This window comes from Cyclopterus lumpus, chromosome 23 (genome assembly GCF_009769545.1).
Source record: "Cyclopterus lumpus isolate fCycLum1 chromosome 23, fCycLum1.pri, whole genome shotgun sequence".
Classification (NCBI taxonomy): domain Eukaryota; kingdom Metazoa; phylum Chordata; class Actinopteri; order Perciformes; family Cyclopteridae; genus Cyclopterus; species Cyclopterus lumpus.
In genome coordinates this window covers 5,660,073-5,676,888 of record NC_046988.1, presented here as the reverse complement: position 1 = coordinate 5,676,888, position 16,816 = coordinate 5,660,073, and the positions used below count along the sequence as shown (strand labels likewise).

At 42.2% G+C, this 16,816-nt stretch overlaps 1 protein-coding gene across 2 annotated transcripts in view; it reads right to left on the bottom strand.

Moving 5' to 3' along the window:
* The window catches only part of celsr1a (cadherin EGF LAG seven-pass G-type receptor 1a), a 77,857-nt gene that overhangs the window by 19,620 nt on the left and 41,421 nt on the right, over window positions 1-16,816 (bottom strand). For both annotated transcript variants that reach the window (XM_034525888.1, XM_034525887.1), the window contains exons 7-9: window positions 3,874-4,031; window positions 1,928-2,091; window positions 1,617-1,742 (exon numbers count right to left, since the gene is read on the bottom strand). In XM_034525888.1, the coding sequence (XP_034381779.1) occupies window positions 1,617-1,742; window positions 1,928-2,091; window positions 3,874-4,031 (448 nt within the window). The remainder of the gene's footprint in view (window positions 1-1,616; window positions 1,743-1,927; window positions 2,092-3,873; window positions 4,032-16,816) is intronic.

The following is a 16,816-nucleotide window of genomic DNA, read 5'->3' as shown; positions in this document are numbered from 1 at the left end:
GCTTTAGGCCGACTGCTTTACCAAAGGAGTACAAAAAAAACCTAAAAATTAGCCACTCCTCGAAAATGCCAAATGTGAGCAGGTTAGCATGCTCCATCAGTATGCTAGCATGCTCATTGTGAAAAAACACATCATTCATCATCCGGTTCACCATCTAAGTTTAGCCTGTTACCGTGCTGTAATTAAATAATATTTATTATGCTAAAGCTCATATTTTCTTACAGTAGTATTAAGAGATTGCGCAAAAATGTGGTATGCAGTGCTAATCTCAGCCCTTTAATTGTGTTGGATCAGCGGGAGGTTCACACGGTTCTGTACAAGCTACAGTTTGCGGATGGGAGAGCAGGCACAGTGGCGCTTTGACCGGGTTGGAGGACTTTAGCAGATCAAGACATCCAAAAGTCTGCAGCCAGGTCCAACTGAGACTCATTATTTCTCGCCTGAGCAACTTTCACACTTTCCTCAAACATATTAAAGGTATTAACCAGGTATGTTAACTATAAACAAATCCTCAATTACGGCAACAGCTTGTTTGACACCAATACAGAGATCCACATACTTGTCATAACGAGCTACTGCCGCCCATGTAGAAGCAAATATTTTCCAGTGTACAGCATGCTTATATTTAGCCTGACTGTAATCTGCTTTAAGTTAGCGTGACATAATTCATGCCTTGTTTTTAAACAATGGTCTGTCCAATTGAAATATGATCCGATCTGGAATTCATTCTCTTCATGTACAGTGTGGATGATTTTGGCAGTTAATGAATCTCTTGTTTCCCGTGTGGCAGGTGTGCGAAGCCTGCAAACCAAACGTGTCAACAAGCAGCAGTGCGGCCAAAACCTTTATCCCAGCTTGCTGTGATCCGGCCCAGTTCAGATAGTGGATACTGGTGCCTGGCGCTGTCTAGGTGGCTACCTCATCGGCGAAAAGGGGGGGGGACGAGGAGAGGAATTCACACCTTCACACATTGTTCAGATGCTCGCCCCGAAGGAGCAAATCAAAGTTATCTCCTTACCGTAGAAGAACATGAGATGGTGTTATAGAGTGTGAATAAAAACACTGTGATGCTTTTACGTTTCGACTAACAAGGAAACACCGCCATATGTTCAATCCCTCACTATCTATCTGTCTTTAAGTGCTGTATGTAGGTCAGCACCAGAGTAACACGGGGTGGCAACAGAGACACACAGAGGACAGCCATTGGGTCAGTGTGTGTGTTTAGTTTGTATCCTTTGTCAGGGTTTTGATGAGTGAGTCAGAGTTTGTTATTCTACTTAAACTCTGAACCTGAGGCCATGTTTAGTGTCTGTTCAGTAGTGAGCAGAGGCTTCACTGTGAATCTCCATTGTGGCTGCTGCATGAGTCAGACTGAGTCAGGGGAGGCGCTCCTTATCCCATTTGATCTCCCAAGCACAAACCATTTCCTGGAAGTCCTTGAGACACACACATACACACTGTGCACTTACAGCATGTAAGCAAAGAAGCTCACAGGAGGAGCGTGTAGATGAAGGCACATTTGGCCAAAGACAAACCTGTATATGAATGCATATGTTGATGCAAAGATGTAATTACAGACACTTTTCTTTGCACTCCATCATGATTCTTCTTCTTACCTTGTTCACAATTCTTGCCTCCGTAGCCGGTTGGGCAGTCGCAGCTGTGGGTGTCCCACCTGCTGACACACACTCCTCCATTCTGGCACAGGTCGTCCATGCAAAAGTTTTTCTTCGCCGGACAACCTTGACATCAAACACATCATAATCAATATGTTTGCCCAATGTACCATGCATCTATTTATGGGCTGCAAGGGAAAATCGAAAAACACGCTAACTTTAGCTCACTGCTAATGGTAGGTGTTTTGCAAAAGCAAGGCATTAAGGTGTTCCTCTTGTCTATGTTTCATTAACAATGCAGCATGTCCAACCTGCTTCGGTGCCGTTGTTAGCGACGTAGCTGGCCATGTCGATGGGTTTGCTGTCGATGCTGAGGTTTCTCATGCAGCCCACAAAGTCTCTGTTCCCCACCGGGAAGTCCTCGGGGAGGTTGGGAACGCCGCCTAGCAGCAGCGGCCCTGTCAAGTCCAGAGACCTGCAGACGACACAAAAAGAAAATGTATATATACTCTTCTACTCTAAATATATACAGAGTGTGTGTGTGTGTGTGCGTCGATGTGAAATACTTTTAATTACAAGAAACCAGAAAATTAGAGCCGGGTTTGGACACAAACACATTTATTCAGATCTGCAATGATGAAACCCATATTTGACTGTTGTTGAACAAATAATACAAAAAATACAAATAATAATAATGATGTTCAGGATTGTTCAATTCTATCCTACTTGTAAATCTGTGACAGCCTCTTTAGACCAGAAAGGGTGACTGAGGTAAAGCATAAGCCCTTAGCATGACTGATATTTCTGAAATAAGTTTCCAAGGTTTTAACCTGTCAGGTTGCACATAGTAGGTCATGTAGAAGCTGCTTACACCTCCAGCCTCTCAAACACTCAACATCAGACACCAAAGTGCTGGAGGAGACTTAATCTAATGCAATGCTAAACCGTTGCATGTCGTGTGCATACAGCACAAACAATGATGTGCAGTCAGGAGCATGGGAAGCTTATTCAAAGACTCTTTAAGGAAATAATATACAATAAAATCTGATGTGGTTTTAGAGCCATAAACGGCAATAGTTCATCGGAGATATCAATGCTCTGAATTGCCTCAAAATATCACATAAGAATGTGTTTGTGTATTAATAATGCGACCTGATAGATTACTAGGTTTGATGGTTGTTTTCAAGGTGAAGCATTTAAATTCCATTAATATCAATGAATGAATTCAAGATATTTTGCAACAGGGAATGTTTTTGCATTGTTTTGAGTTTGTATTTAGTCAAGCGTCTTTAATTTAAATTCTACAATTGAAATGATAACATGAAAATATATTAGGATAATTCACATGACAAAGTGTGGGTGTGAGAAGTCAATCCAAACTTTACTCGCTTTCCAAGTATGTTGTCTTGAGGACATTATGCAGAGACATACATGTCTGTACAGAGTTGCCACAGGAATAGCAGAGCATTGCAGTGTAAAAGTACAGTGTAAGGCATAGTTAATACATGTGATGGGTCACTGTATAGACCTTAACAAAGGTTCTTAAAATACAGATTTGCACCAAAGATAATCTGGTTTTAAAAGCTGAGTGATTGTTTCTGTTTCAGTGGCATTTCTAAGGTTCACCCTCCCTCTAAACAGTGCTGTTCTGTGCCTCAATCTCACTCTGGATCGTGTCAACTATCCACAACAATTCTCCAGGCGTTTGCTTGTTTGCGTCACATTACACACCAGCGTAATGTATATCTGTATATTCCAACCTAGTTTAGGTATCCAAACGCCTCTCAGCTTATGTGACCTGTGCAACAAGTTCCTGAAGGAATGTAACCTCATTAACTCCTCTTTGAAGTTCTCTCTGTCCCCACCCTCTGCAACCTAAATGTGTCTCAGCATGCTAGCTCTACATCAGACTCATTAAAAAAAAAGTCTCACGGTAGAAACATAAAAATGAATTACTGTGCGGGAATCACACAGTAAGTCGGATTACGCCTGCGTTGAGGTGAGCTTTTGGGTTTCTGAGGCCCGGTGTCTGACCATGAGGATTAACACTCAGATTAAAAGACAAAAGGTGGAGAGGGTTGTAGAATGAGAGTTGTGTAATCTGTTGTAATAAAGGCACTTTGACGAAGCCCCGAAGGTGCAGCATCTTTACTTATCGGTCTGACTAGTCAGCGCGCGTTGGATGGATTGTAGATAACGAGCGGTAAGACCTAAAGAGAGAAAGATGAGTGGAAGAGAAGGGAAGACTCCAACTTACTTCTTCTGTCCGGTCTGGGTGCCCTGGGCGGCACACGAGTAGTTGCCAATCTGCTTTCCGAAGCGAATCGCCATGGAGATGTCACAGTCGTCTACTGCAACTACAGCCACCTTTTCTTCAGAGGGTCCATGAGGGATGCCGAGACGCCCAATGTTGGGCTGAAAAATAAAACAAAATACAGTTATTCAACATAAATTGCATGTTAGGATCCAGGTATCTAAGGATTTATTAATTCCTCTTTTACTAAAGGGGATAGTTGTAAAGGTTGTGGAGCACCTTAAGTAATTAGATTAATAAAACATGATATGTCAATATATTGAGTCAGCTATAACACATGATGAGGTGCGTGAAAAATAGCAGGCAAGCTAGCAAGCAGAGAAGCAAAGAGAAATAGTCGGCTCAAAGTACCAGATGAATTGTTGAAAAGGATAGCTGAGTTTAATGAATATACAGTTAACATAGTTTCCTAAAGCTAATTGATAAATAGTTCAGAAAGATGGCTAAAAGCTCAAAGTGGTGGATAAATGGTTAACTTCAAGCTAATGGCAATAATTAAATGATTAGAAAAGATAGCTAAAAGCTGAAGCTAATGAGTAAATATAGGTTAAATAGATAGGTTAGCTAAAGGCTAAAGCTAATAAGTAAATAGTAAAATTAGATAGCTAAAAGCTAAAGGTAATGGATAAACAGTTGAAATTGTTAATAGATAAATGGTTAAATAACGACAACAATATTGGCAGTAATGCAAATGAAAACTAAATTCTGACATCATCATTGTAACATCCACTTTTATATCATTATGAGTTAAATAATATCTTGTTTAAAAACCGAACCATTGATTACATGTCGATAAAGAGGTACTTAAGTTTATACTACGACTAAAAGTACAAGTTTGTCTGATAATAAATGCTGGGAACACTGCTCTATGGAATTTCATCTATTGTCTCCTTTTACCCACCGAGTGTTATTTCTTGCAGTGTAATGTCATGGTAAATCTTAACTGATGGAATTTAGTTAAAACTTTTAATGCTTGATTTATTTCTTTATTTCTTTTTATTCCATGTAAGAAACTTGGCTGAGCTTTGGTGCTCGGTCAGTGCAGGTCAGAGCAACACAAGCAATGTCTTTCTGACTTTAGCCGACTTGGAGCAGAAGTGCACAGGCCTTTCTTGGCTTAGGATGACAAAAAGCCCATTGTGTGCATTAGCTGGCACCTAATGATTACAAAGTAGGCTAATTCCTCCATCAAGGCCTGTGGCCGACAAATGTTGATCTGAGAAATTGTGGATCAGCTTAGAAAACCAGGCCACCAAATCGCTTTAGTTCTTGTAATATATAACCTGAGACCGGAGTTCAATGGAGCTTTTTACTTAACAATAGTGGCCTTGGAACAGGAAGCAGAAGGAATTTGAGGACTTCAATGAAAAAATGTTTCCACCAATTAAATAACACCTCTTTTCATAGCTAAAGATATAAGCCAATTACAGACATAAAAGGAATACGTTACAATACAATATAATACAATGACAGTGTTTACATTTCATATTCTTGCCGTGAGTTGTTTACCTATTGCGGAGAGAGGTAACTAATCATACAACATGATTAGTTACCTCTCTCCGCTATCTCTCCTGGCAGAGTGGCAACTCTCATGACTATAACAACACACAACAAAGGGACGACAGATCCCAGATCTGATCGCAGTGCAGTGTTTACGTAAAGGCACTCAGGCTTTTTAAAAGTATGGCAGTTTGATTGGTAGCAGACTTTCAAACCACTGTGGCGACGTATCAACGGTAAACAGCTCAAAATGAGAGAGAGTTCTCGAATGAATTGTTTAATTTGAGTCATTTGGATTTTGGGATTTCAGGGAAACGATGGCGAAAGAAAGAAAGAGAGTCATGCGTAGCGAGACACTGCGCGTGTGCATGCGTTTGTCTGCTTCATAAACATGATTAGAGTAATGAGATACTGGTAGGGCAGAGACTACAAACAAAAGGAAAAGGGGGAAAACAGAGAGAGCGGCACACAAAAATAGGGAAGTGGACTGACCAGAAATAAGAGACTGAAAGAAAAACACAAAAGAGAAACTAGCGGACGGTACACAAAAAATAGAGCAACAGAGGGGTGCAGTGTCTTCTATTTTAACTCAGGTGGGCTCCGGTCTGGCCATATTTTCCAGCTCACAGGGACTTTATCGCTGCCACTCCCTTCAACGTGCCCCGTTTCCACTGATTCCACCAAAAAACACTGTCACACTTTCCATAGAGACAAACAGGAAGGCCAACTGAACCGTACTACACCTCTGACGCCACTGCTTTAATTCTAATCTCATTTGTTTGTTATTTTTCAAAACACGTCGCACACATACTCATGAACACATTGCGTACGCACAAGTGAGGATAGGAAAAGTTTAACAAGAATTTGGTCTCTTTTCCGTGGAAGTGTGACAATAGAAGAAGCCGTGTCAGGCGTGGCCGAGGAAATGAGGTAAATTAGGACCGAAACTTGACTATTGAAATAAACTAATGATTTTAGTCATTTTTTAGTCTCTTTTTATGATGTTTTAAAACTTCATAAAAAAGAGAAAAGTATCCACCACATTTCCCCCTATTCCAAGGAGACGTCATCATAACATGTCTTGTTTTGTGGAATCTGCTATGTGTCACCTTTGATGCTTTACCCTGCTGTGATTTATACATGAACGTCTTCTGTGATCAAGAGACTTGCTCCAGTGAGTGAGAGAAGGGAAAAGATAATAATCTGGTTTTGTTCAGAAAGCAGCAAAGCCTGCAGCTTGAAGCTGTAAGAAATGTTGGCAACGTGCAGCCAGCGGCAGGAGAACAATGAAGACCCGACACAGTTCACCACAGTGTTCAAAGATGCATAACAGCAGTGAAGTAAAAAAAGAATATCAAGGGCAAAAGGGTAGAGAAAAACAGCCATCGTCCTCTCCTGTATGACCAAATTCAAGAAAAACGTGACTGGGACTAAATGTTTTGTAGTGTAGTTAGTTAAAACTGCCCCTCGGGAGGAACACATTATTCTTTTTGACATCTTTCCTGTCTATATGCTTTTAATATCGTACACAAAACTATGGTCCGTGCATTATAAATCTCACTCGACGCCAGATTTTGCAAAAGTTGCAAAAGGGAAAAGTAAATGTGGGTCAAACGATGACTCCGATGACTTTTCAAACCAGCGGGGAAAAGGAAACGAGGGTGAAAGTGTGACAACCGTAAAAAAAAAAAAAAAAAGTTTGCTAGGGCAACAAAAGGTAATTTGACAGGGAGAGAAAATCCCTCACTCAGTGACAGAGGAATCTGTAGCTATGCTGATTACAATCTTATCATCTCTTTTGAGTTCAGTCGAGCGAGCAGGGGATGAGATAAAGACAGGAAGCAATGCACAGGAGAGAGAGAGAGAGAGAGAGAGATACCCAGATATTGCGTATAATGGACCCGCAACCCCAAGAGTCCCAGGGGTAGCAGCTGTTACATGTGCCGCTAACTCATAGGCCGACGTGCATTTGCACAGCGTGTAAGTGCTGCATGTGTTTAGGGTCTGTGTGTAATGTGTAGGGGATAAAGGAGCATTAACGCAGCTGTTAGAACATAAACTGATCCGGGCTCATACCTACGATTCCCACACTTTTACACACAAACTCTTACAGAAGAGGATGAACCATACCCGCGCATGTTGCTAGTCACTCTTTCGGAAACCATTCGCTTGACATAATATCAAAGCCAAAATGTCCAAAGCATGATAATGTCGGCATCCTATCTCCCTATTTCCTATGAGCAACTATAAGGAGGTGCCATACTAAATCACCGGAGTAGCCCTTTAATAGAGCTATAACACATACAATTATTTAAGGAATTAAAACTTCTTATTCAAAACCACGCAAATGAAGTAAGTGTTAGAATAATATTGGATTCTCTGGATTATAAATGCACATTGTTTCACACAAACGTCTTTCTATCTGCTGTTTATTTCGAATCTTGAACCATGATCTTTGCTTTAAAACATTTTTAAAACATTTTAAATCTTTGCACTTGATGCCATGTCCCAAATTGAACATTCGTGTTCAGTTAGCTGAGTGTCTGTTAGCTGAGCAAACAACTGCATACGGTTTCAGGCTTCGTTCTGACCCCTGGTTCTAAAGTGCACTCGGCCCTCCACATTGAGAGGCCCTCCCCATGAGAGTCACTCATTTACCCTCCGCCCGACTCGGGGCGGTCGAAGATTCCTTCTCTCTAAGGTGTCGTCTCCAGGGGCGATAGGCTTGCTGACGCCATGGTAAAGCACTTGATCCCACAGCTAGCCACAAAGACGAGGAGGGCAGAGGACGCGAGCTGACGGAGGGCCTGAAACACGGCGAATAAACACCCACACCTTCGCCAGATATGACTGAGCTCCTTTCTACACACTGACGCAGGACATGGATCACACACACACACACACACACACTAACGTCTGTCAAAGCCGACATGATAACTCAACCAGCCCCGTGGCCGGGAAAAAGAGCCTTGCTGTACAGATTGAGTTCCATGCACAACATAGTTCGACAGCTTCGCCAAAAAACACCTTGAACTCTGACAAAAGGAGCAACTAATGGCCAGTAAATATGTGTGAGTGAGTGAGTGGGTGGGTGGGTGGGTGGGTGGGTGAGTGAGTGAGTGTGTGTGCGTAGAGAGTGGGATGGAGGGAATACTCTGTGTTGATTGTGTGTTTGTGCGTGTGTTTGTGGATTGTGGAAAGGATGTCTGCAGAATGTGTTTAAGTGTGAGTGCAAGAGGCAAGCTTGTTTGTGTGTGTGTGTGTGTGTGTGCGTGTGTGTGAGGCAGGAAGTGGCTATCGGAGCTGCAGACGGCCTTGCACTCCATTCTAATAATAAAGGAAGTAAGGCGCACAGCGTTTTATTTTATTTGGACTCGCCAGAGGAAATGCCATTGTTTCTCTGACTCCTGGATGAAAATTACACTTGATGGATATTTGAAAATGCGATCTCCCGATGCTTTAAGGCGCACGTGTGTGTGCGCGTGTGTTTTGGCTAGTGTGACCCACCTTCCCTCTGGTAGCAAAAGACTCATGTCATGTCCACATTACCTCACCTGTCCTCTGGCAATGTAAACCTAGAAGTGTGAATTATTCAAACACACACACAGAGTTCCCGGAGGCTTCCTAGCGGACTACGACGTCCCGCGTTCAAGCCTATATGTTACTGCTGTCCTCATCGTCTCATCACACTTCTATCTATCAGTGTAATAGATGGGCGGCAGCCATTGTTGGCTCGTAGCTTTCGAGCAGCAAAACAAATGCGTGGAGGACACATACACGGAGGTAATGGTAACTGTATCCTGTTTGGAACGGCTCAAGGAAAATTCCTAGTACAACGCGTCAAACATGGCCAGCTGCCTGTACACTGACATCAATGGGATCACCTTCTGATTGAATGCTTGTCGACGGCTCGGTAGCGCATATTTTAGAGGCAGGTTCTGTCTCTTTGACTTATTATGCACAATTCATCTTTAGATTTGCTTCCTTTATATCAAGTACCTTGGATCAGGATGCAAGGTACTTGATGATTTAAGGTGAAGTCTGGAATGCCATTTGGTTACCACTTCTTAGCTCGCTTACACAATGACGGCAGTGCGAATTATTAAGATGCTGCTGTTTTGCAACAACGTTTAGTTGTCAAAGTTCATATCATGCGATACAATTGTACAGACAACACCGCACATGTTTCATTAGCAACAAATAATGCAATGATGATGGGGGTGGGGAAATATTGTTTCCAAAAGTAGTGAAAGTGTATCCTTAAAGCAATAGACATTTATTTTATCCAGTTATTGCTTACTTGCTCCCGAAGACAAATTAAAAGATCACTGTCATGTCATGAGAGTGTTATCAACCTTTTCATCTAAGGAATGGGCTTTTAAAAAAAGAAAAATTCTAACTATCTTATACTATAGCACAAAATAACAGGCAGTTGTTTTTAAAGGTATAAATATATAGAAATATGAATACATATATAAATATAACTTATTTATTTTACAGTCAAAAAACCAAATCTCGCTACTATCTAAACAGCCCTCTAGAGAGCACAACGTCAAGCGGTTAAGGATCACTAGGAGTGATGCCAATGCTTAGCAGTAAAAGCAGTGGCGCAATAAAACTGAACTTGATAGGGATCATATAAGAGATAAGGGATTCACATTAGTGGAAAGAGATAAGATGAGGAGACAGAGAGGCGCAGAAGGAGGAGGAGGAGGAGGATGGTTATAAACTACATGTGGATGTGTTCTCTCTCTCAACTTCATTTTTATCTCTCTCTCTCCCTCCCCAAGAAAATTCCACTGTCTGTCCGTCTCTCTCAACTTTAATAAGAGGTTTAGTTGAGGTGTGTGAAATCTCCTCCTTTCAGTGACACACACACACACACACACGCACACACACACACACCCACACACACACACACACACGCACATGAGTGAAGTTGAATACTTGAGAGAGGGAGAGAGATGTAGTGGGTTTGTCATTCATGTATGAAGATGGTCTGTAGTGACAGATTCATCAGATTTATCGTCATTCCTCAATGACACAATAACGACTGGTAACTCATTCATCCTGACACACACACACGCACACACACATATGAATGTCAGCACATAAAGGTTCTACTGATGTGGGCGTTTTAAGAATGAGTGGTAACATCTGCGTCGAGACCCCCCTGCGCTGAGCTTTTCTCTACCTGTAGCTCGAGGCTAACTAGCCTAACGGTCTAAGCTGGAATAGCACCGTGGAGCTTAACCAACACAATGCTGCCAAGGCTAGAGAGGCCACAACACTGTTTGGAAACAAGTTAGAAATCCCCTGTGATCCTCACAGCTGATCCACAACCGATATCCCAGGTAACTAGCGCACGGACCTGGTAATTGAGGGCAGTTTAGCTAGTTAGCCCTGAGCTGTATAGCTTATAAATAGCTTGGCTTTCGCAAAGCGAGAAGAGGTCACTAAATGACACGGTGTCAGCATGGATTAAGCTGTTCATGAAGGCGAATGACCCCCAACTCAGGGCTGGTGTGGTGAAATAAGTGTTTAAGTGAATTTGTGAGGGGGGTGTATCCCATAGTAAAACAGGTCACTAATGCTACTCAGAGAACTGGGGTTACACACAAAACTGCAATATATATACATGGTTGTGCCTACATTGCTGAATTCAAAGTGGCATCATTGCTCGAAAAGAAATCTTTAAAATATGACGATAATAATGTTAAATATGTTTACTGTTCCTTTTGACTTATCTGAACCTATTAACCCAGCCATACACACACACACGCACACACACACACACACATTATAAAAGAAGGTGACTCCAACAGCCACAGGTGCAGAAGCCTGCTTTTTGTGTCTATTATTAGTTCCTAGTATTATTTATCTAATTATCCAATTAATACCAACCACTTAGGCAGATTAGGAATCTTAGTGTAACAGAAGAGAAGCTTAAAGATACGATCTAAAGGTTAATCCCTTAAATTAAACTGCAGCCGTGCGGGCCCCGAGATACTTGTTCTCCGTGCTCATTACTGGAGAGATCTCTGACAGTTTCTGAAAGTTGCTAATCCTCCCTCACAGAATCAACGCTCACTGGGTGTCTACCAACCTGCCGGTCCTCCTTCCAAATCTGAGACATGTTTAGCTCACCTGAACAAACCTCAAAGGAAGAAGTCGAGGAAGGCTGTCATTTCTGCTTCTGCTTATACAACACACTGTTTTGTTTAAAAGGTCAACGAAGAAGTCACATATGTCGATATCGGAGCGACAGAAAAAAGCCAAGTCACATTGGAACCGCCCACTACCAAGTCGACACACCTTCTAGGGCCAAACTAAATCAGAAAAACAAACCAAAATCCACCGCAGCCTCTTCATTAGTCCAGACCAGACCATAGCCAGACTAAATGAAAACAAACACCCAAGTGTTAGAGGCCGTGTTACCTCTGTGGTTAGAATGTACAGTAGAGTTAGTCCGGTAGACTGTACTAGAAGCAGAGCAGGGACTACATTAGATCCCGGGGGGAAAGAGCACCAGTGGGGACTAGACTAGAGGTCAGAGGTTACCTCCTTCTGATTGAGCTCCAGCCAGACAGTATAGAGCGGGAGCCGCAGGGCCCCAGTGGAGTCCACCAGACTCCCCCCGCCCTGGGAGAGAGACACCGTGAGAGAGAGAGACCTCATTAGACCTGCAGCCCACAACCAAGCCACGTCACTATTTGTGTGTGTGTGTTGTGTTGTGTTATGTTATGTTGTCATGTTTCTTTCTGCGGTGTTAAAACTAGGTAAGGCAGTATATGTTTAGTATCAATGGCCAACAATTCCATAATAACCTTTCAGCATATTGTAATTAAAGGGGTCTGTGAAAAAACTAGACTCCCGCTTCTTGGATCTGTTTTCAGGCTTTAGAGAATCTACACACAAGTTATTTATTTGTTTCTAGTGTCTGTTCTACAAATGCAGATGCACGTGCACATGCCTTCACATGGAGAAAGCCTGATTCAACAGCAGAATATCCTGCAAGAATAGTTGCTTTTCCAGCATGGCAACAACTGCCTAAACTGCAAAACAACCCCCAAAAAAGGAAGACAGATTTATCAAAAAGAGAGTTTTGACTGATTCAGAGATGGAGCTAAAATGTTGATAATAGTGGAGCCTTCAGCTCATAGCTGCAGAAAGCATCCTTTTCTCTCCATCTACAGTATCTCATATGCGGTTGTTGGCAGGAGGCTAAACTATTAACATTTTCTCCCCAATCTCTGAAACGCTCTGAAATTCTATTTTGCCTTTTCCAGAAAACTGCTTACCCTTGGAACGGACTTGAATTACAATATGCTGAAAGATTATAATGGAATTTTTGCTCAATAATGCCAAACATAAACTGCCCTCCCCCAGCTTTAATACAGCACGGCAGAAGAAATATGAAGACAGATATTGCTGTGTGCATGTACTGCATGCATGTGTGTGTACAGACGAATGCCCGCTGGAGTGTCTATGGTTGGATTCGCTACCAGATCATTTGACACACATAACAGCATCCAAAGTAAAACTATTCCTTCCTGCCCACTTCAAAAACACCTCTCCCACCACCTCACACAATAGGGCCACAACTCATGCACTGCTGCCTTCGGACAAAAACGTCTCTGTCAGATTTATAAAGCTTTACTTTATAGAATTACTACGCTTTGCTATGAATTTACAGGGAACAAGTATGCAAAAGCCCAAAACCAACTTCCACATGTCAACATAGGTTGTTACACCCAATCGACCCAAAGCATGGTTTTAGAAGCATGTTTACATACTGCAGTACTAGATAAATGCGTGCTATAATAATGGAAATAAGTGATTAGAAGCACTTAACGATATGTCCCTTTACTTTGTTTAAATAGTCACAGCTACAGTATGATGCCTTGTAATTAGTAAAAGAATCGTTCCTGGTACTTAAATGCAACGTGTGTGTTTATGTGTGATGATAACCTTAACTGTTTGAGGTCTGGGGAAAACTGCGACAACAAGAACAAAGAATAACATGGCCCCTTCCTCTAAAAACACACCCAGCCGGGGAATGTATGGTCTGGGGCTTCACCTCAAAATATAACTACTTAACCTCCAAAAGCACAAACATTCACCTGTGCATAAACAGACAACGCAGTCCCTCGTCATAACACACACACACATCCCTATGCACAGCTGATGAAGTGTGTGAGTGTGTGTGTGTGTGTGTGTCTCCATGACACAGTCATACACCTAATAAGGCATGCGTCTTTACGGCCACCCAGGAAAGCCACATGTGGCCTTGACTATTAGCAATAAAACTGCAACACAAAGACTAAGATCGCCAATCCAAAACCACTCCAAAGAGCAATTATCCACTGTGTGCATGTGTCAAAGAATGTGTATGTGTGTGTGTGTGTGTGTGTGTGTGTGTGTGTGTGTGTGTGTGTGTGTGTGTGTGTGTGTGTGTTTGACTCCATATCTGCTAGTCGTGGAAACACAATATACTCTGGAACATCAACAATGAGACAGAGAGAGAATACAGAGAAGAGGGTTACAGCTATTTATTTAACCGCACAGATTGAGAGAACTGTGCAGAGCAGTTCTCCCTGATGGCGACCGTCAATCTGAAACATGTAGGACAACGTCTTGGATAATTGTAGCTTTGACTCCATGCAACTTGCCCACTTAGGCTGAGTCGTTACCCGCAGCTCAATCAACAACAACTATCATCACCTTTTACCAACCTCTGTTCCACCCATGTAACACTGGTGCTATGTATGAATATGAAGATGTAATATAATGTATCAGTATATTAGACTCAGTTCATTTAAAAAAAAAAAAAAAGAATGCCCAACTGCTGTCTCCATGATCAATTGTTTGTATGTATATAACATATTGAACACAGCAGGTCTTAAAAGCCTAAAAGTGTTGAAGGATTTGGAAATATTGCAGCAAGAGCTGTCTTTATTTGAGTTCACCAGCAGCTTTCTAAATACAGCCGAGTGGTTCAGTTACAGCCCAGCAGCGGTGGAGCGCAAAAAAAGACACACACAGCATATTTAAAAAGTACTTCAAGCTATGCTGTGAAGTAATTTGCACTTATGTTCTGTTGATTAAAGTCCTGCCCTGTAAACAGCACCAGAGTGAGAGCCGGGGAGGAGCCGCAGGAGCAGAAAGAGTGAATGTTTGGTACTCGCTAGTGATAAGAGCCAGCTAAGCCTGTCTGGGAATGCTGTCTGTACACCCTCGCCGTAAATATCATAGCTCATATTAGCCAGTATAACACTATTATCCTGTCGAACATCGAGCATGCGTGCAGCGAGAGGCAGCAAATATGAAAATACTGGAAACACACGGGCATGTCATGTCTGCAGTCATGCTATGCTTCACTAAAAGTGGCAACATGCGGACGGATCACATAGAACTTAATTATAGTTTATTCAAAGCTGTGGTTTACACTTAATTGGTGTTGCACTCATGAGCATTTTGTCATACCTTACTCATGTTTAAAGATAGCCAGTGAAATGTGAACGCACGTATGATTGATATTCCTGCGAGTTCCTTCTTGTTTTTATGCTTCCCGTGTGAAATCATACCAACTAATAATATCAAGCAAACTCAGCGTGGAACTACAGGATCATGGGAGTGGATCAGATGGGAGGCAGTCAGAAAGCCACCTCTTCAGTCACCACTCTGAACCAAATTACAAGGGTTTGCATCGTGGAGCTTGACTAGCATCAGCCACTATATAATCACTGTGTTTAAGTCTGGTTTACAGGTGTTTGCTAAATGCAGAAAAAGTTCTGTTTGAAGTTTGACAAAACATTTGTGACTCAAGGTCCATTTACTCTTGCTTTCCCAGAGATTTCAACGGCACCTCGCACTCTTGCAGCATGGACCTTGAGTTAGGATTTTAGGCAAAACCTCTAAAATAATATTTTCTTGAAATGGTCGATTTTGGTGAGATTATGTCCGTGGTTATTGTATTTTTCACTGGGAATCATCAAGCATTCCTCGTCTATTCGGAATCTATTCTATCCTGTGAAATCCATGCAGGTGGCTTGGCAGACATAATCATGATACGACTGACATCCTGCACAGTCTCCAGCTAAATAACATCATTTCCTGCAACAAAAGCCATCATTTCTTGTAGTTAGCACACATCAAAACACAAGACAAAACCTCCTGCTGCTCCAAGAATACCCATCTACACACTTCATCTGTGTGTTTGTGTTTCCGGTTTGGATTTGTCTTTCTGACACATTCGACTGTCCTTAAGGATCTGCACCAAGGAATTAAAAAAATGTCTTTATCCATCCACTTCTATTGTGTAACATCCCTAATAGCAGTAAAAACATATGCACATTTTCAAAAAGGACACGCACACGCACACACACACACACACACACACACACAAACACACACACACGCACACACATTCAGAGTAGCTCTCTGTTTGCCTGCACCCCCCACAGATGCAAACACACGCACAGACTGCTTTTCCAACCGACCCAGATCCCTGCAACAATGGCAAGTCCATGTCTGTTGTCATGCCAACCCTCCCTTGACCTGTAACCTCTATTTTTTAGCAGAGGCACCCTGGTTCTTCTGAAGAGAACAGCAGCCGATTTCAAAGAGGGCCACCCATAAAACCTTCAACCGCGTCACCATCTGACCCAGTAAATCCCCGCCTGTGCGTGCATGAGTGTATAGTGTGAGTGTGTCGTTGGGACCGTTAAAAAACAAAAAACTGGGGGGCTCATGTGGGACAAACAACCCTGCATTGGGCTGCACCAGCTCTTTGTACAGTATAAGTACAGTATTAGTCTCTTTTTCTTGGTTCTTAGTAACAACAAGCTAGTTTCAAACTAGTGATTCGGGTTGCACCATTAAATAATATCTTAGGTAATAGGCATCTGTAGCTGTTTAATCACAATCATCACAAGGTGTAACATAACTGCCCAATAACAGTTTAAAGCGGTGTATTACTTTATTTAGCTATGCATAGGTTTAGAGTTAGTACATTTCAGATTACGCTAAGCTAACCGACCCTATTTGGTAATATAGGTGTTATTTTACATGGTTCGCGGTTCAATCCCCACCCTAGTCAATGTGTCCTTGAGCAAGACACTTAACCCTGAATTGTTCCCTGTAGTTGTGTCTACAGTGTATGAATGTAACATGATTGTATGTCGCTTGGCTTCCTGAATAAAAAGGTTTTTAGGCCTGTCCTAAAAGAGTCCAGTGTCTGTGTTGCCCTCACGTGCTCAGGGAGACTGTTCCATAAGCAAAAGGCCCGGTTGCCCATGGTGCCGAGCTTGGTGTTGGGGACCCGGAGGAGCGAGCTGTTTGTGGATCTGAAGGTGCGGGTGGAGGTTTGAGAGTAATGAGTTAT